The 20,041-nt window shown below is 36.1% G+C and overlaps 2 protein-coding genes across 5 annotated transcripts; one reads left to right on the top strand and one right to left on the bottom strand.

Annotated features, from left to right (window-relative positions):
- Positions 1-3,450: 3,450 nt before the first annotated feature.
- On the top strand, positions 3,451-7,007 carry LOC120213775 (UV radiation resistance-associated gene protein-like). 2 transcript variants are annotated; one of them, XM_039211838.1, is made up of 6 exons: positions 3,451-3,848; positions 5,143-5,349; positions 5,578-5,758; positions 5,873-6,025; positions 6,253-6,480; positions 6,770-7,007. In XM_039211838.1, the coding sequence occupies exons 1-6, from the start codon at positions 3,645-3,647 to the stop codon at positions 6,802-6,804; spliced, it is 1,008 nt and encodes a 335-aa protein (XP_039067769.1). In that variant the 5' UTR covers positions 3,451-3,644; the 3' UTR covers positions 6,805-7,007. The 2 variants fall into 2 exon arrangements, with proteins under 2 accessions (XP_039067769.1, XP_039067768.1); XM_039211837.1 differs by having other exon boundaries at positions 3,452-3,848; positions 5,873-6,021.
- On the bottom strand, positions 6,761-18,424 carry LOC120213774 (ENHANCER OF AG-4 protein 2-like). 3 transcript variants are annotated; one of them, XM_039211833.1, is made up of 14 exons: positions 17,895-18,002; positions 17,221-17,297; positions 13,030-14,919; positions 12,403-12,922; positions 12,120-12,228; positions 11,825-11,937; positions 11,526-11,713; positions 10,338-11,061; positions 9,768-10,260; positions 9,203-9,298; positions 9,009-9,095; positions 8,462-8,653; positions 7,700-7,808; positions 6,761-6,881 (listed from the first exon to the last, which is right to left on the bottom strand). In XM_039211833.1, the coding sequence occupies exons 1-11, from the start codon at positions 18,000-18,002 to the stop codon at positions 9,019-9,021; spliced, it is 4,395 nt and encodes a 1,464-aa protein (XP_039067764.1). In that variant the 3' UTR covers positions 6,761-6,881; positions 7,700-7,808; positions 8,462-8,653; positions 9,009-9,018. The 3 variants fall into 3 exon arrangements, with proteins under 3 accessions (XP_039067764.1, XP_039067765.1, XP_039067766.1); XM_039211834.1 differs by lacking the exon at positions 6,761-6,881 and having other exon boundaries at positions 7,649-7,808; positions 8,462-8,646; positions 9,002-9,095; XM_039211835.1 differs by lacking the exon at positions 6,761-6,881 and having other exon boundaries at positions 7,653-7,808; positions 17,895-18,424.
- Between the last annotated feature and the right edge of the window lie 1,617 nt (positions 18,425-20,041).

The following is a 20,041-nucleotide window of genomic DNA, read 5'->3' as shown; positions in this document are numbered from 1 at the left end:
CATCGATGAAGCTGAAGATGAACCTGAGCAGCCCGAAGAGCAAGCACAACAATCGACTCAAATGCCTCCATATTTTCAATCTTTTATGGAGACATTTGATTACCGATATGCGACCATGGATTCGCGCTTTAATTCTATAGAGTCTCATTTATCCACAATGGGAGCTCAACAATTAGAAATTCTTAGGGAAATGCGTGCAAATAATGAAGCAACCAACGCACGTATTAATGACCTCACTAACGAAATGGCCGCTATGCGAGCTCGTTTTCCTCCTCCTGATCCGGATATGTGATTAAATGTTTTACTTTCCAAACTTATTGTTTTAACATTTTGAATATTTTGGAATGTTTGAATTTGTGGATTGAGAATTTGTTTGGATGGTGTGAACTTATATTTTTGGTGTGATTTATTCATTATTGCATCATTTACATCATTATTAGCAATATGACCAATTTTACCATATCACATTATTTATGAATATTAATTATGGAACTAATGGCTAACGGTTCTCTTGATTGTGATCTTAGCAGCTTATGCATACATATACCTAATCAACTGACTACATATTTTTCACGCTTATTTGAATTTTTTTGATTTAACAAAAAGGGGGAGAAGTGTGTTTTAAGTGTGTTTTTAAAATGATAAATGGGAGAAGTGTTAAAGTAAGGGGGAGTAATTTCAAAACTTGATTTCAAAATCTTAAAATTACTAAAATGTTTTGTTATATCAAAAAGGGGGAGATTGTTGAAAACATTTTGATATTTCGATATAACAAATTAAGTTAAATGAATTTTAAGATTTTTCAAAATGATTTTCCAAGTATATTCGATATAATTATTCGAATATCAAAACATTACTCAAAATATTTCAAAAGTCATTTTTAATCCTTACTTAAGTGTAAAATTAAGTTTTAATCTTAAAAAAATTTCAAAATAATCTTTCAAAGTATTTCGAACCATTTCAAAGCCAAAAATTCCATATTGCTCAGAGGGAACCGATTCCCCCCCAAGGGGGTACCGATTCCCCCCTGAATGGTTTGGCTCCGAGATTTCCAGAATGCTCGGAGGGAACCGATTCCCCCATAGGGGGTACCGATTCCCCCCTGTTCAACGGTCGAAATATTTGAATTTTACACATAGGGAACCGATTCCCTATGATGAGGAATCGATTCCCCCCACGCTCCAAGCTGTTTTATTAATTGTTTTCACACTAAAACGGCTATATTATCTTCATTAATTATCCCCAACGTTCAGAAGTGATTCAAGGTGTATTTAAACAAGTTCTGAAGCCCTTGATCAACAAGAAATTATAGAGAAACAAGAGAGAAAGCATCAAACACCAAGTTTGTGCAAATCAAGCCAATTTTCCTTTCAATATTCATTTTGCTTTCAAGAACACCATTTGTGCTCATTTGTAATTATCTTTGAGTGTTCTTTTCTTGTTCTAGAATTGTGCAAACATCTTACCTTGTGAGGTTTTCCTTGTAAGTTTGCAAATTTGTAATCTTCTCTTTGGGAAAAGAGTGTTCTCAAGAATTGGGGTATATTCTTGAGGGTGTTGTAAGGTTATATCTTTGGCCTCAAAAGAAAGAACAAATTAGTGAATTTGTTGGAAAATCCTTAGTGTGGATAGCTAAGGTAGTGGACGTAGACTTTGATTGAGAAAGTCGAACCACTCTAAATCGCTGTGCAAATCTTTTCAATTTTCTGCAAAAGCTTCCACCGAATTTTTAATTGTCAATTCACCCCCTCTTGGCTAATTTCGTCGATCGATTAACTCAATAAAATGGTTGAATGAAAAGGTCTGCACGCTGTATTGGTCCAAGCCTGATGGCAACATAATTTAGGAGATTTATTTAAATTCTTTAGAAATTTAAAAGGGCAAAATCAACGAGATAATGCGTTGAATTTTTTTTTTCACGAGATAATGCCCTCGCCAGATTAATTGCTCAGATAGGGTGATCTCTACAGTCCCACGTCCCCGGGGGTAGGTCGCCATGCACGCCCAGCGACCTACCAGGTCGCCATGCACGCCCCAACACGCTGGGCATCCGAGGCCATCCGACCGAGGCCATCCGACCGAGGCCATCCGACCGAGGCCATCCGAGGGCGACCGATCGGTCGCCCTCGGATTCCCTCGCATAGCTCGCTCGGTTACCCTCGGATGCCCTCGCATAGCTCGTTCGGATGGCCTCAGATGCTGTCGGATGGCCTCGGTCGGATGGCCTCGGATGCCCAGCGTGTTGGGACGTGCATGGCGATCTTTGGGGGCTGCATGGATTGTATGGCGACCTGGTAGGTCGCTGGGCGTGCATGGCGACCTATATGGGGACTGTAGAGATCACCCCATCTAAGCAATTAATCTGGCGAGGGCATTATCTCGTGAAAAAAAAAATTCAACGCATTATCTCGTTGATTTTGCCAATTTAAAAGGTATAAATTAAATTCATTTCAAATAATTTAAAATATTTAATTTTAAATTTTAAAAAGTATTTTAATATTTAATTAAAAACTTACAAAAAATAAAACGTTAAAAAACCTGTTAAAAATATTAAGAAGGAAATTAATTAAGTATATCTAAAAATTTAAAATAGAATAAAAATCTTTAGAATTTATTTATTTTAGTATAATCATCACTATCTGATCTATTAATCAACTGATTTAGATTAGATACTGTAAAAACGGAGACGACCCTTCTAACCCAAAGAATCAATTAACTAATTATAAATAAAACTTGAGTAGAAAATATTTATTTCGACGATATTTATTACTTTCAATCGAAGTTAACAATAAAAATACAGTCACGAAACTCATTGAGTGACCTTAGTGGTTAAGGGAGAGTTATTCTCCCTGAGATTTCCGGCTCAACCAACTTCGTTTATAAGATGGTGCATATGTATTGTCGATGGTTAAGAAATATTACAAACATATATTATCATGTAATCAATACATACTATTGAAAACAAATATAATCATGTACGGATTATATGTGCGAAAAGATTCGTACAACATAGAGTTTTTCATATACCTTTCGACCCGCATTCACCACTATTTCCTATTTTTCTCACCCCGATTTTTTTTTATTAAACATAATACATCATGAACTTTTGAATCGAATCAAAATAAAATTTTGATCACAAATTTTAACATAATAAAATTTACAAAATAAATAAATATGTTTTATTATAAATATTTACTTATGAAGATTCATGATAATTATAATTCTTTTTTTAAAAAATATGATAAATATTTTTTATTAGAACTATAATATTGATCATAATTAGAATCATCCATGACATCTATTATTTATGTGTATAAACTCTCATTATTATTGTATCTTTTGTAAATTTTTTTATTTGATAAAATTTAAATTGTAAAATTATTTATATATTTTTAAATTTGGTCAAATTATTGGTCCTCCCTAAATAAAAAACGTGCAAAATACAGATTCTCTCCCTTCTATTACCCCTTTGCGGTTCCCGAGAAAATTTCTCCTTTTCCAAACAAATTTTCCCGAGAAAATTATGCCATCGCTGTGAACAAAATCAACAAAACTCTAGCCGGGCAAGATCCTAGTACAATGAGGTCGACCTATGACCTCTTCTTAAATCTGCAAAATCCGAAGCTTTCCTCTTCAATTTATACATGGAAATTCGAGAGCAACAAGACCGAGATAAAACCCTAATTTCCGACAGGAAGCAAATCGATGCAACGGAAGAAAATGTACGAATAATTGAATGGGAAGATTTCGAGCACGAGCTTGCTAGGTTGTGGAGTTTAACTTCTGCCCTTAAAGAAGCTAATGAGAGGAAGCAAAGTCTTCAAGAGAAGCTCCAATCTTTTATTCAGGTATGGCTTTTCCGGATTAAATTATGATAGTCGTGTTTCGGGTTCACCGTTCACCTGAATTTGAAGTGAGAGAAAAAAGATTTTGATGGGAAATGAAATTTGGGCTTTTTTGTTGGTTATTTGCTGAAACTTTAGGAATTTATAATAGCGATTCAGTTTATTGTTAGTAACTTGTTTTCCTGAGTTAGAAATTAAGGGAAATGAAAAGAAGAAAAGTGAAGTTTAAGGTTTCATGGATTCTACGTGTAGCTATGTTCAGTAAATTCTATAAGGAGTTGTAATACAACATATTCTAATTGTATGCTCAATGTTGTTATTTTGAAATATAGTAGGATGATGCTATGGTTTCCTCTTCTGGTATGTACAATATTCAAGACATTAATTATCTCATCCAGTGCTGCTGAAGATTTTAGACTCCAAAAGCAGTGTTAACTAGGTGACACGTACACTTTGGTTACAGTGAAATATGTGGTGACCTCTTAATCCGCTTGTAGAGTTAAAATGGTTCCAGTGATGATGTAATGAAGTCATAATATTCCACCATTGAAGTTTTATTAGCTATGTTTTGGTAGCTGTCTTCGTCCTAGAGCTGAAGGAATATACATTTCTGGTGTCTGTCTTAAATTTTTAACTAGGTTGCACAGGTAACCTGTCATTTTAGTTTGAAATTTTATAATTTTGCTGGCTTGCTTGAATGCTTCATCAAAAGATGAGAAAGAAGCCTTGTTTGTTAAGCTTTAGTGGGGAAAAGGAGAAGATAATTGCCTTTTTGAATCAACTGATTTTCCTTAAAAATCTTAAATACTCTATCTGTATTTTCTTTAAACCAAAATGATGATGTCGGTTCCTTTCTGTTTCATTTACCTTCTATTTACTCTTCAAAATGGTAAGATAAACTAAATACAATGTTTGCTTACTGATTCTTTTCTACAGTGCCACAAAGTTGAAATGCGAGTCATCTTTTATTTGGCTGGATAATTTTTCTTAATTGCGCGATAGCTGTGCTATTTTAGGATTTCTTGTTGGCTGTACCTGATAGACTTGTGGTCTCTATTCGATTCCATATCCCCCCTTTGGATTCTTTTTCTTTTCACTATTTTGTTCCTCTAGGTCCCTTTAAATTGATTTCTATTATAATTTAAACATATCCATAGAAACAAAGCCATATCACTCTTGAAGTACCTGATGTAGTTTGTAAATTAATAGTTTTGTGTGCATGGGTGTGTGGGTGTGTGGCAAGATTTGGACCTAATTAATTAGCCCGCTGATTGGCGGGTGGGATCATGCTGTGCAGGTTAAAACTGAGTCATTGAATCGAATGAATGAGCTTGAGGAAATGCGTGAGAGACTTGCGGCAAGAGAAGTGATGATGGAAAACATGTCAATGCGTTGCAAGGTTGTAACAGAGGATGCTAAAAAACATGAGGAAATGCTTAGCACTGAAGTGAGGTCATTAGTGGTTGCTGGTACCTCTCTTTCTGTAGCGAGGAAGAGATTGCAGGTGAAGTATTTTATCTTTACTCAAATTTTAAATATCTTCATTTGATGTTTTGAGGAAGGTTGAAATTTATGGTATTTTACAAGTATTTTCCTCATTCTGCTTTAGATAGATAATCATCTCCTCAATGCAAGGATTCTCATCTTATAAATTCCTTGAATAGTCATTGATCATCCTCTTCTAATAGCATCCAATGATGGCATGATTAATCAGCCGATGTTTTTATCCCAGGAATCAAATAGAATTCTTCATGAAGAAAGGGGTTACATTAAGCTAAAAAATTTGCTGAGGAAGCTTCGAACAATGCAACAATATAAGATATCACAAGTTTCTTTGCTCTATCCTGTAAAGATCTTGGCTGGACCCTTACAAGCACAAGAACTCGAATCATATCCAAGCAGTAGCAAACTAGGTAATGCGTTATTCCATAACTTATTTCTCATTGTGAATTAAATTTATATTTTTTTCTTTGCACTTGAGTTTGTGGACACACATTTGATTATGATTTTATTGTTGTCTTCACCAGGTAATTCTTCTGCATCTAAGTCCATCAATCACAGAACCTTGACGATACTAGGTCTGCATCCCACCATTCTTCCTTTTACGAAGATGAGTTTTTTTACAGACAAAAAGGAGCTTCAGAAATCCACAACTGCCTTGGGATATGTTGCACATGTGTGTTCTTGTCTTTGCTTAGTATAAAATCCACTTTTATTATTGAAATTGTGTTATGTGCTATCAAGCTACAATCCTTTATTGCTCAAAAAATGAACATGATGTTATTTTATATTACTAGGATCGAAGATATCTTGAGCAGTTTCTTATAGCCATGCTTTTCTTCCTGAGGCAATAATTTTGATACTTGATTATTCTTTCTTCTTCCCTCCTTGTTCCCTTGTTTTGCAGGCTGTTTCCTTAATTGCTTCATTTTTACAAGTTCCCCTACGATATCCTTTGCGCCTGGGTGGTTCCCGCTCGTATCTTATCGACAATGTACCTCCAGTAGAGGCTACAACTTTGGATCCATCATGGAATACTGTGCTTTCTGCATCCGTAAAGCCTGTAGAATTTCCACTGTTTTTAGAAGGTCAGGACACAACAAGAGCCGCCTACGCCGTATTCCTGTTGAGCAAGGTGAGTTGTCAATAGTACCATACATTATTGTAATAACCTTGCAGTGCTTCTTCACTTGCATTGTGGTTCACCTTTTCCAGAGTTGCAACATAATTCCTTGCACATCACGAACTTCAAATTTGCTTGGTTAGATATAGGATTATTAGGTAATTAAGAAAAACATGATAGTTTATGTTAGTTGGACTCATGCTAACTATAAATTATCTGTCAAGGAAACTGATTATTTTACGTTTATCTTTCGATACACAATTTGCAATGAATTCATAGTCTTTACTGCTTATGTTTCCAGGATATCGAGCAGCTTTTGAGCTTCATCGGTGTTGATAGTTTAGGACCACGACACATACTAGCTAATTTGAAGGTGCTTCTGAGGTGTGTCCAATCGTCGGAATTTATAGATACTTGAAAAATAAAAAATAAAAATTGCTGTGGTTATAAGCTCCTTACAGTGTTTAGTAGCTATACAATTGGTTGGCCAAAAGACATGCATCTTTCATTTATAAATTAGCTACCTGATGCCCCCATAATTTTTGCAGTGCTTTCATGAATATTCAGGTATGCCATAAAACCAACCATTCTAGTACTAATGGAAACCACATAAACACACCATCTATTGCTATTGATATCGACATACTGAAGGGGACTGCCTTTATTCCCGGTATTGTCAATCTCTATTCACATCAGACTGATCAAAGGAAACATGAGTAACACAGGCTATGTTGCTGATTCTTCATTCTTCTTTAAATACCAATATCTGACACCAGCGTTGAATGCAAATTAATATTTGCACATATATACCCGTATAGGACACATTTGTCTTATACGATGATACAGCCTTCCTAGGATCCAAGTACATGAAAGACAACATTTTTTTTAAAAAACATGTTCGTATAAAAGACATACACTTATTCATGCAACATGGAGAAGAATTTTGTGGAAGTGTTGCGTCGTTGGAAACAATTTATGAAAATCAGTTACTTAGATCATTAGCTCCGGGCAAAACTTCAGGAATTTAATGCATACAAGGAAATAGAACTCAAAGTACTATGCAACAGTTTCTGTAATGTACATGATAGTACTATAAACACATATTTTAGCCAGAAAATTTCGACTATTTTTCTAACTGCTTACAATTGACAGAAACATCCTTTAAGAACTACTTGTATCTAACTAAATTAAAAAAAAATGTTTAGGCTCGTGTTCCATGTCAAATATTTACCTCAACATTTTGCTGTAGTTTGCTCTGTGCTTGGGACCTGTCAACAATGGTGGATATTGAGTTGCGAGCCCATAAGTAGAGATATTTCAGATTATACGATTTTCAAAACCTGTGACATACAAGTAATGACCACATTATTCTCAACTCAATTTTCTTTATTGACTGGAAAACATAAAAAAAAATGTCGCATATTTGGTCAAAGTTCACAGATTGCTACTAAACCGGGTTGGTTGAGGAGCTTATACCAATTTATCAGCAGCATTTAGGATCACAAGTTACAAGGAGAATATCTAAAACTACAGCAAATGGCCTTTCACATCTTAAATTATTGCCCGCTTAAAGTTTCATACATAGATAAAATCTCTCCTTCACTTAAAGCCAGGCTGTGACGGCGAATCCGAAAACAGACCAATTGCTTAAAAAGGTTCACACTTCTTCCAACGAACATAAAAAAGGATATAGCCATGTTTAGGAATGAACCAAAGTTGCATCTAAAGAAAAAATCAGATCAGTCACACTATGTTCAGTTACAATTGTGCTTCCTATATAATAAATAAAAGCGCTCATGTGAATTTGGCTCCAAAAGAAAGCCAGCACCACAAGTAATTAACTCAACAAAAAGCAGTGAACAATTTTTGAATAACAGAAACAATCAAAACGCCTTGAAAACTACTACTTGGACTAGAGTTCCAATTTTGTACGAAGAAATTTTTTTCTTATGAAGTCGGCATAGTTACAGAAGCTAAGAAACACTGTACTAACCAAGTCAGAAATATGGGCCTACACTCGGAAGCAAATGTTCCCGGGATACATTTGTCAGGAAAAAAATACAATATACACAATCCTGCCAAGAGTCTCCGCGCAAGTTATCAACACAGCCTTCATGTGATATTTGTATTCTGTCCACAAATTGAGCCACCCTTAAATGACACTTGGCTCGTAGCCAACTACAAAAAAAGACACCAGTCAATGTAGCTAATTAAGCAGGAATTGATAAAGTGTAAAAGATAGGCAGAGAGGTCATGAGTTATTGATTCCTTCTATCCTGAAGAATAAATTGCTATTTTTTTATAACGGAAATAAGAGATGCAAGAAAAGAATTGTAAATCTAAGCAATAAAATTACATGGAACAAACGAAAACAGTAACAAATACTCTCGATTCTTGCAACAAAAGGAGCAAAAATTTTGAACAGAAAATTTCATTTTCACTTCAATAGCAAAAATCAAATGTTGTACTGAAAAAAAAAAGAATTAAATGTTCTAAGCAAAGATTTCTTTAACAAATATGAGTGTTCAAGTACCTAATATGACTATTTCCTTATTCTCGAGCTGGCCTCCAACTATTAATAGCAGACATGTCTGGTCGACATGGCAATATTGGTAAAACACCATGACCTGAAAGATACAACCATGATCTTATTCTCTGGTTTAATAGGTGTTTGTTTTTTTAAGTGGCAAACGAAGGAAATTACAAGCAAACCAAGACAACAAAATTGCAATACCTGAATTTGGAGCTCCAGCTGGTAGATTATTGGTGGAAGCAATAGGATAACCCATATTTCTTGAGGATGGCCTTTCAACAGGTGGTCTAAAGTAACCTGCCAAACAAATAACAGAAGTTCCATAAAATGTAGGTACATCTTATCAGCACATCAAGTCCTGTGTGAACGAAAAAGTCGTGCACATGAAATATCCATGAATCAATATAATCAGAAGAATATCTCAAATACTAATTATGGGCATAAGATTGAGCTCTTAGTGTCATTTATGTTATTTATAGTTTAGATAACAAGCAGATACATTGCAAAGCATGTCTTTCATATTTATATGGTTACATATTCCACATTTGTTTTTTGGAATTTTTTCCTTTTTTTTCCTTTTTTTCAGTAGAACATCCATAACATGCAACACTAAGAAGTCCGACTGCCACAACCATAGAGGGGGCATATGTTAAATTTGAAGTTAAGAACAACACAATCAGATGAAAGAATATAAATTCAGTGCTCCTAAATATACATATTTTAACCATCAAAGCTTCATGGGGATTAGGGACATGGTAATTTATACCTTCCTGGACAAACAATGGACCAGCAGATGGTGGATTTCTTCCTGCTATCCACCCACACTGATTTTCAGTATTATAATCTCCAGAAGGCATTCTCCACTGTTCATCGGCAACAAATGGCCTGCAACCATCATGTTGTGATGGCAGTGAGTATTGAGGCGGATACGAATGCTGAGGATGTGGTGGAATGGAAGGGTTTGTGAATGAGAAATGGCTAGATGAAGTTTGTGGCAGACTCGGCAGTAAAGGTCTCTGCACAAAGGCTGTATTACCAGGTTGAAATTGTTGACTAGGTTGAGAGGATTGGGTATTTGAGTACATTTCATTATGTCCATATTCCAATTGCCTTGAAGAATTATATCCAGAAGACTCTAGAGAATTTCTGACTCCTGATGGAAAGCAAGGTGATTGCTGCAGAAACAATTCACTTTTCACAGCAACATCTATATGATCCCCATGAGGAGCAGTTCCGCCCATTTGAACAATCTGATTACCCTGCACAGGAAGGCATAGGTTTTATAAATTAAAAAGTATTGACATGCTCTGTAACAAGAAACATCTAGAAGACTTACATTTGGTGTGCCCCGAAATTCATGATGTACAGGTGGTTGATATGCCAACTGCAGTGAAGACTGCATCGATGACTGGGGTGGTACCATGGGTTGAGATAGGAGTGAAGGTTGAGTGGGCAATGGTGGTTGGGGTATGAAGGCTGGAGGAGGGTATGAAGGTGGCACAGGGGGAGGAGGTGGTTGTGTTGGTATGGGTAGAGGAGGTGGAGGTGGTGGTGGTGGAGATGGTAGAGGTGGTTGTGTTCGAAGGGGTAGAGGAGGTGGTGGTGGAGGTTGAGGTGGTGGTGATGGAGATGATGGAGGTGGTGGCGGAGGTGATGAAGGTGGCAAAGGTGGTGGGGGTGGAGGAGAGTTTGGGGGCAATGGCGGGGAACCCTCTAGTAGAGGGGGGCATCCATTGGAGCTATTTGAACCTGGTTCCATAATCTTATCAGTGTCCAACTGTTGCATGTCTTTTTCAAGAGTATCGCTAGTGAATGATGGCCTGTCATCCTTCTGGTGTGCAGAAACATCTTCCATTTCAAGCTCACCATCAACATCTTCTAAGATGCAATGACGCCTGTCACTTGGAGTAACTGTACACGCTTCTAAGTCTGCTGAAGTTTGAGCCATTTCAAGAGGTGATGCGTCAACAGCTTCTCCACAAGGACTGTCTGAAAGATCATCCTCGTCATCTTCAAATGCATTTGAAGACAGAAGGCCAGGCAGCTGAAATGTAGCATTACTGATTACAAAACCATCAAAATTGGTGTCAGAAAGTTAATGCTCCTCTCAAGTGTAAATACAAGGAAGTAGAATATGGGACACAAATGCTACAAAAAGAGCTTTCAAAACAACTTCAAACTTTAGTAATTCGAGAAAAACTTCAATATAAGATAACTAAGAAAGTAAGTAGCTCAGCAATACATTCCAATCAGATCAATGACAGTGGCAGAGTGAACTGGAGTGCTGATAATTTGGCCTAAGCTAAAATCAGCTAAAGGTAGCCAAGTTGGTTTGCCATAGTTTGAAAAGCAAAAGGTTTTACGTTGGGTCTGAAAATCAAGCTGAAAGAAAATTTGGTCTTAGTTGGGCTTCAAATATATCTGAAACCATATGAAAACCAACTCAATCTTCAATAGGATATGGTCGATATTATTTATTATCATTATAATAATTTCATTTAAATAATTGAAAGAGTTTTCACACCTGCCATACTCATCCACAAGCATGCCTTCCATTTCTCTTATAGGATCATCTATAGCACGTTCAGCTCGAGACGGGCGCCTTAGGGAAAATCCCGAGATTGTATCATCATTTGAAGCTCCAATGTCATCCATATAACGCCGCAGAATAGATTCAGGTAAAATTTTCCTCTCAAGCCATAACCGTAAAACCTAGTATAGACAAAAGATCCTTTAATCCTTCAGACGGGTGAGAGACGGGTGGGCGGAATGGGAAGGAAAGAACAGAAAAATACTTTCTTACACTGAACAACAATATTATACCTTGAGACATTGACGACGATTTTCACGAGCACTTGCTCCAGGTGGAGCAGCTGCACCGAGGAGACGTGGCAATGCTGTTTGAACAGTAGGTATATATGAAGCACCAGCAATGCCTAAATAAACATTAACCACAAGTGTGTATGTAAGTAGAAGGGCACTTAAAAGTGTGTTCTTGTTAAAATGAAGCACTCATTCAAAGGTCTAAAGATGTAACTCAGTCAGCAAGAAAAAAAGCACCACGTGAATTCAGGAATAGAGAGTAATTGAATGCATCCTTAATCAAGGGAGAACCAACCTTTCTGATTATGTGAACATTGGGTGATTGAATCAACAAGAAAGAACAAGTCAACTTTACGATGAAAACTGGGCTCGCTTTCCAGCTTACGGATAAGAAGTTCAACAACCTGCGTACAGATTATGAAATATAAAACTCCTAAAAAGCAGTGTTCAAAAGGATTATAGTATCATATGTAATCATTAACATATAGTTTAAAATAAATTACAAATCATAATATACAATTTGGGGGTCAAACAAGCTAATCTTGCACCAAATATAATAAGCATAATATTTAACTTACTTCATTTGCTATGCCATACTTAGCACAATCAATAGCAAGTCGAGTTGCACGCCCAATACTTTCTTTAGTCCTTGATAAAGTCTCAATCATTCCTTCAAAAGCATCTCGAGCAATGGATGCCTCAGTACCACCACTTAGAGAGCCACCAGCTGCCATGTGTCCTGAACTAGCTCTTCTCTCTTCAACCTCCTCAGTATCCTGTTGGTTTTGGGATCCTGACTGGCGACCTAGGGCTAGTGGAGAAACTTTATTTGTTTGGTGAACAAATCCTTGCACATCAGCCTCCACTTCGTTGTTGATCGCAGAGGGAAAAGGCTGGAATGCAGGACTGGAGCTCACCCCATGAACCTCAGACATCGACAGAAACACAGAACCAGGATTTCCTAGAGAATACTGTTGATAGTGAGCTTGTTGCCTTTTGGCCTGAGCAGCGGCAATAAGATGCTTCATTGACGCAGCAGAATCTGGATTTTTGGCATTAATCAATGAACCATTTCTATCTTCTCTGAAGATGTCAAATCTATACAGAATGACATTAGTTAACACTATGCAATAAAAATTAATATCATAACTAACACAGATTAATTAAATGTAGTAATAAATAATAAGGGTAATGCAGAGCCATACTCCACTGAAGTTTCGGTAATAAAAGTGGTGCCATTTACATGCAAAACAGCTTTTGGAGTAGATTTTGGTCTTTCTACGGAAGAAGCTTGTCTATATCTTTGACTCGAAACCTGATTTTGAGAAAACCTTGAACCATCGGTAGTCACAGCCGATCCCTTGACAGAGCCAGCTGGAGCCTTTTTCTGAGTTCCATTACTCGAAACCTTGACAGTGGCTTTAGTAGGTCTGTGTTGTTCAACTTGTTTTGTGGCAGAAACCAAATGAGGAGACTTCCTTGGGGAAATCAGGACTGATCTAGCCTCCTTGGAAGACAATTGTTCAGATTCTGATTTTTCAGGAGTGATGGAGGCATGAGTAGAAGGCCTCCTTTCAAAAGTTTGTGGTTGAATAGGTGACAAAAAATCATTCGCCAATTGTGAAGAAGCCTCCTTGGGACCATTGCCCTCATTTTGGTTGGAATCTCCAACACTACGTTGAGCATCAGTAGCAATTATGTGATTTACATCAATGCTTTTTGAAGAAGCAGAAACAACAGAATTTACTTTAACATCCCGGACAGATCCTCCATGAAGTGGGGTTTTGGGATCGTCATCGTCATCAAAAAGACAAACAGCTCTACGCCTTGTGGGCAATTGGGAAGCTGGAATTTTCAGATTACCAGAACTTGAAGTGTTAGTCTTCAATTCAGCCAGATTTTTTCCAATTTTATTGTCAGAGTTACTAGAATCATCCATTGTCTCCAAAGCCTGCCGGTGGCGCTTTGGTAAGGGCAGCACAACTTCATCACCGGAGACGTCAGAAATAACGGATGCCGGAGCTCTCAATGCTAAAACATGTGATGTGGATTTCTTCAACTCTGATTGTATAGCTGCTTTGTTGTTGACATTGTTAGAGCTGGGAGAATCTTTCACTTTTTTGACAATAGATCCCTTGGAAGCCTCATTTTTCATATCTAAAACCTTTGGCTTTTTGACAGGACGTAGAACTTCATCTGCTCCTGATTTTGGCTTTCCAAGCCCAGTTTCACCCCTTTTTTTCTTGCCAGTAGTCTCACCCTTTGGATTGGTCACAGAATTCGTTACATCATCAGTAGCCTTCAAGTTGCTTTTGCTTTTCACCAATTCCGTTGCCTTTTTACCACCAATTTGATTAGAATCTGATTTGAAAGAATCTGGTGAGAATTTCCGTACAGAACCATCCAAGGCTTTACCTTTTAATCTATTCTTCAATTTCTCCTCAGAATCAGGCTGATCAAGACAACAACCAGATTTATCGTCCCTCAATAACGTTGCAGCTGAACTGCTGCCTTTCTGCCCTTTCCCAGTTCTTTTATTCAATCCGGGAGCCATCTTCTTTGACATCTGATCATTCCTCAATGTCTTCTTAGTGCGATTGACTGTAACAGTTTTATCATCAGAGAATTCCTCCTTTTTATGAGAAGACTCGTCTAATGATGCTGGAGATAAAACCTCCTTTTTAGCTTGTTCACCACTTGCAAGTTTATCTTTTCCCTCAGAAAACATAAGTGGAGATGAGCTATCATTTGAATGACCTGAAATCAAAGGCTTTATGTGTTCGCTATTACTTTCACCTTTTCCTAAAGCAGTGGTTTCTTCACCAGTTGCTACTGCACCAGCTCCATCCTTTAAGTCGGCCTTTGAGCCATCCTCCTCAACCCCATCAGCAGATGAAGCCTCACATCCAGGTGCTGGTCTACCAGATTCACCTCTCAAATCACTGGACTTCTCTTTATGCAATTCGTCAAATGCCTCGCAGATTTCCTTAACTGCTTGGACAAAGTACCTGGTTTTAACAACTTGACACTTAGCAGACAATTTATTCTTTGTCTCGCTTGTAAACACTTGAATATCAGCAGGGGCAACAAAAGCTCTGTAAAAGAAGAAAGCATAGGATGTAATAAGCAACTGGAACACAAGTCAACTTTAATTCAAAAAGTACTCTGGAGAAAATAATGACGATGCATGCATCTCTTGGCTTGTAATGAAAAGTATTGCTCCTTTCATACAAAAGAAATTGTAAATAAAACTACAGTAATCAATTAAGAAAATCCCAATTACATAAAAACTAGCTTTAAGAGAGAAAAGGTTGAGCTATTCAATCTATCAACTTGATCAAATGTGCATGAACATTATGTACGGAAGGAAAATGAAAATACACCACCGACTGTTAAAAAGTAAAAAAGAATGAGCAGGTTCTGATTTTCAACAGATTTAAAGATGTCTGGCACATAATTTAGGAGGAAAAACATCATCAACCAACCATTATAGTCTAAAGAGGAATACAGTTCTCCATTCAAGGTTTAAGATTTAAGCCTCACAGCTTAGCCTTTAGCATGATTATAGATATGCAAATATGGATGCAACAACACAATAAAAATTTAGAAGAAAAAAATCCCAATACATGCTCAGACTGGATGTAACATTTTGAAAAACCAAAATACATTCCCAGAGCCACTTCACTATTTACACATAAATATACCATTTATGCAAAATGCTACTAAGGATAACTCCAGCGGTACTTATTTTTAGGGCATTTAAATTGCCTTTACTTGAAGGCCTGCATATGTATACCACTGTACAACAAACATGAGCTAAAATCTCAAAACTGCTAAATTATAAGACATACAATATGATCAAACTAAAGAGGCTCCTCTATTTCATGGTTAGAAGTCGGTAAACTATCTGAACACAATTTAAGTTATTTATCCAAGACAACCCAACATGACTGTAAAATTGGAAACCCTATGTCCAAACATCTTTCAACCACATAAAAGTTTCATTGTACATGATAAAAAGGTTCATTACTGTGCACTAAATGCTACATCAATAAATTATGAACAAATCCTCCATTATGACTGGTTATTGGTAGGGAAGGACAAAATACTCAAATCAGACATGTTCCAACCCAACAAAACCCTATAGGATCATTTATTAAAAAAATTGGGTTGGGGGCAGGTCTTATGAAGGAGAGAGTCGCGGTCAGACGAAGTCAGGTTTAGAGAAAAAAAATCCCTGACCCAACTCGGATAATTACTATAATGTCTCATATATATATAGGGATAATTACTATAAAGGCCTCACCATACATATTAAATGACCTTCCTTTATTGCGGAATGAAATTGGGTCGGGGGAGGGATTTAACCCCAAAATTCGGGGCGGGTGGAACATCATCAAACATTGGAGCAGGCAGGGTGTAAGTCTTTGATTTTTGGGTGGTGGTCTGTCAGCCAAAAAAACCAACCCACTTTGCCCCGTTCCCATCCCTAGTTATTAACGAGAGAATATTTCTAAAATTCGATGTGAATATAATAAATGCGAGAAGGAAATCTAACATAGCATATAAAAAAACCTAAACAACATCTATTTAATGCTAACAATTAAAAATATTTAAAAATGGGAAATCGAAATGAAACTCAGTTATAAATATAATCATCATGACTCCTAATTATGCTGACTATAATTCCTTCCTTAAAAGAATATGACTTGGACATTTGCTACAACCCATAAACGGATCAATGTCACAAATCAAAGCATTGTTGAAAAACAGTATTTAAGACAATAATGGTAACAAATATAAACATTTAAAATAGGTTTTTTGCTCTGTTAAATAATTTCCTGTAGACCTATCACCCTCTAGAAGAAGAAACATCGATTTGGAGCTTCACTGTTAACTGTTACAAGCTCATTCCATGAGCTTTAAAAATAAAAAATTCAACCCCATGGTTTACCTACTTTAATTTTCTAAAGTAGAGAAACTATTGCCTTCTTATTAAATTGGGAAGATTAGTGAGACTTTTTCGTTTTTAAAATAAATAATAATATTTTTAAGAGAAACAAGCACGTGGTTGTTTTTTTTTCTCCGACATGCCTTTTTTGCAACTTAAAATGCACAAAAAATAATGCTTGCGCACAAAAAGTTTTGTCAACAAGGATTGGCATTCAGCATAGCAACACTTTATTTGGAATACAAGGATACAACAAAACAGATACTTATGGAAGAAACTTGGCACTAACACGTTTCATATGTTTCCATCTTATAGTAAAATGTGTTTTCCTTCATACCAGAAACCAAATGCAAAACCCAGAACAGACACATCACCTCTCTTCAGTCACCATGTCGCCATCTCACTTATTCAACAAACATATAGAAATTGAATGTGGAATACTTACATTTCTTCTGTTCCAAAGAATTGAACAAAATATTTCTTAGGGTCAGGTTCTCGCTCCCAATCTTCAGGCCGGCTAATCTGAAATTCATAACCCACAGAATCTTACCTCAATAACCAATGGCAAACCAATATCACAAAATAACCGAGCCCTGGGTAACAGAATAAAAAAAATGAAATCCCTAAATGGTTTTTCGATGCACTTTGTAGGATCAAACTGATATAGCATTCAAGAAAAAAAATCTCTCTGTATTTACTCCTACTTCTTTCAGTCCCAAAACTAATATTGCATATTCGCATTAAGTAACCAATTAGGAAGCAGATAAAAGTACTAAACCTAAAACACTAAAAACACAATCAGCTAGCATAAGCATGGAGAACCTCGAATCCAAAAGTAGTACCCACACAAAACAAACCAAAACTTGCTAAAAAGCTAACAAATTTATCATAAACCAGCAAATATACTACAATGTAAGCACAAAAAGAAGTTACCAAGACCACAAAAACTTCGTTTAAAAGATCCCCAAACTCATGGATTTATTCGAATTTTCACAAGTTCAAAGGAGCATACAAGATATTAAAATAACATAATCATAAAATTACAAGTCTGAGAATTCAAGCTAAAAACTAAAACCAATAAAAGTACAAATGAAATATAAGAAAAGTGGGAAGAGAGACCTTGGCAGGCCAAGCAGGGAAACCCTTGACTTTCGCAAGAACAAGATCGCCCAAACTAAAATTCTTAACTTTAGCTTTGTTCCCTCCCTTTTTACGACTCCCAGCCATAAGATTAAAACCCAAACGGGTCCCTCAACGCCGTCGTCGATATGTCGTTATAATTCCTTCCTTTCGCAATTCAAATCCCAAACACGATTCCAGATTCCAATCCGAAACCCCCCAAAAAAAGAAAACAAGCAGCAAACCCTAGAGATAGCAAGAGGAAAGAGTAAGAAATGAGATACAGAAGTTCGGTGCCACGAATATCGCCGGCGGCAGCGACGTGCCCTGTGGAGTTCCGGCGAGGGCAAGTAATAAAGGCAAAAGAGGAAGACGGTGGAAGTGAGGGACGAGGGAGAATTAGGAATTATTGAGTTGAAATTGGGGATTCCTCTCTTTTGTTTCTGATTAATTTGGGGCGCGTGAGTGATGGGGATGATGATGAGTCATGGAGGAGAAGGAAAAATAAGGACCAAGTTTTGCGTTCTGCTCTTGTCGGCGTTTTCGTTTAAGATTTTTTTTCCATTTTTTTTCTTCCCCTCTTTCGATTTTGCTTGCAATTCCTCAATTTCATGATTTTTATTGTGTCTCACTTAATTTAAGTTTTATTATTAATCTCGTGTAAGTAGGATGATAATTTCACCGGAATCCGACCGATTTGATACGATCAAATCAAATTTTCTAAATGATGAAATTGGATTCGGATGATGTGGAAGGTGAAAAAATTTTGATCATATTAAATTCGAAGATAATAATATAATTTCTTTAATATAATCATTAATGTATACAGGGTCAAGTCATATCAAATTTATACTCTAAAAGTCGGGTCGAGTCAGAGTCATGTGTAGGAAATAAAAACTTTTGATTGGATTGGGTGGATGGTATATATTTTTGGGTTGGGTTGGGTCTGATTGACACAAAATTTGATCTTAACCCGACCCGTTGTCATCCCTACGTGTAACTACAAGGTAATATCTGTTTAAAGATAATTTTAAATTATTTGACATTAAACGTTTACACCTTTGACATTATTAATGCTCGAACTCGATACCTAAAATAAACACTGATTTTAACTTTTTTTTTATCAAAGTCACTTTATTCGTACACGTCTCACTTAAATAAATGTCAATCTTATTGAAAAAGTGAAAATAAATTTCTTATATTTAAAAAAAATATTGTATATAAATCAGTCCAATTTGAATTTATATAAATGATAGTGCATGTTAAATCAAATCAATATAGATTTAAATTTCAAAACTTATTTTTATAAATTAGATTGTAATTAAAATTATAATTATTTTTATATAAAAAAATATTGATGTGACATGTCACGTCTACGGTCCAATTATTTTTAAATAATTACCATTTGATTGGAGGAAAAATAATTTAACATGGAGATTGATAAGATGTTATTAAATCTATTGTGTTTGTTCATTATCATACGTCTTATTCCGTCAATAGAGATGACAAATCATAATAGTCTATCCTATTTGGGAGAGGGAGAAGTGATAATAGGTTATAAATTTGACCTAGATCCGAGATGCATTAGTTGTTATGTGGTCATGGTGGGATGTTATTGGAATGGTTTAGGGACAAATTAGTAGAATGTTATAAAATATCTTATATATTTTTTGAAGGGATTATCAAGTTCGAGTTCTTGTGAATGCAGAAAATCCATGTTAAGAGATTTACTCACTAAAATCAGGTGTGCGATTTGGGTAGGTTCGGATTAGCCAAGACGAAGCCTTGAGAACCGGAAGGCCAAAAAAAAAACTACCATCATTTTCATCTATTGACATGTTCTACATGGAAAGAAAGATCGGATTATCATATTAAGATTCTTAATTTATAGTTTAGGGCTTAGGATTTTGTTAGAATTAAATTTGTTTTTTGAGCTTGGAAATTAGGGGACCAAGACATGATAAATAGATCACTCAATTTATCAATTGTTACAATAAGTAAAAAAGTTAATACATGCTATGCGATAGAGTGACATGTTTGTAACAATCAATAATTGATTAACATATTTGTAACTTTTGAAATTTATTGATCCATTTATAATTTTACTAATAAATAGATGGCGTGGCGTATTTTATCCTAAATCAATC

Source organism: Hibiscus syriacus, unplaced genomic scaffold (assembly GCF_006381635.1).
Source record: "Hibiscus syriacus cultivar Baekdansim isolate YM2019G1 unplaced genomic scaffold, ASM638163v2 tig00110044_pilon, whole genome shotgun sequence".
Classification (NCBI taxonomy): Eukaryota; Viridiplantae; Streptophyta; class Magnoliopsida; order Malvales; family Malvaceae; genus Hibiscus; species Hibiscus syriacus.
This window is presented reverse-complemented; position numbering and strand designations above follow the sequence as displayed.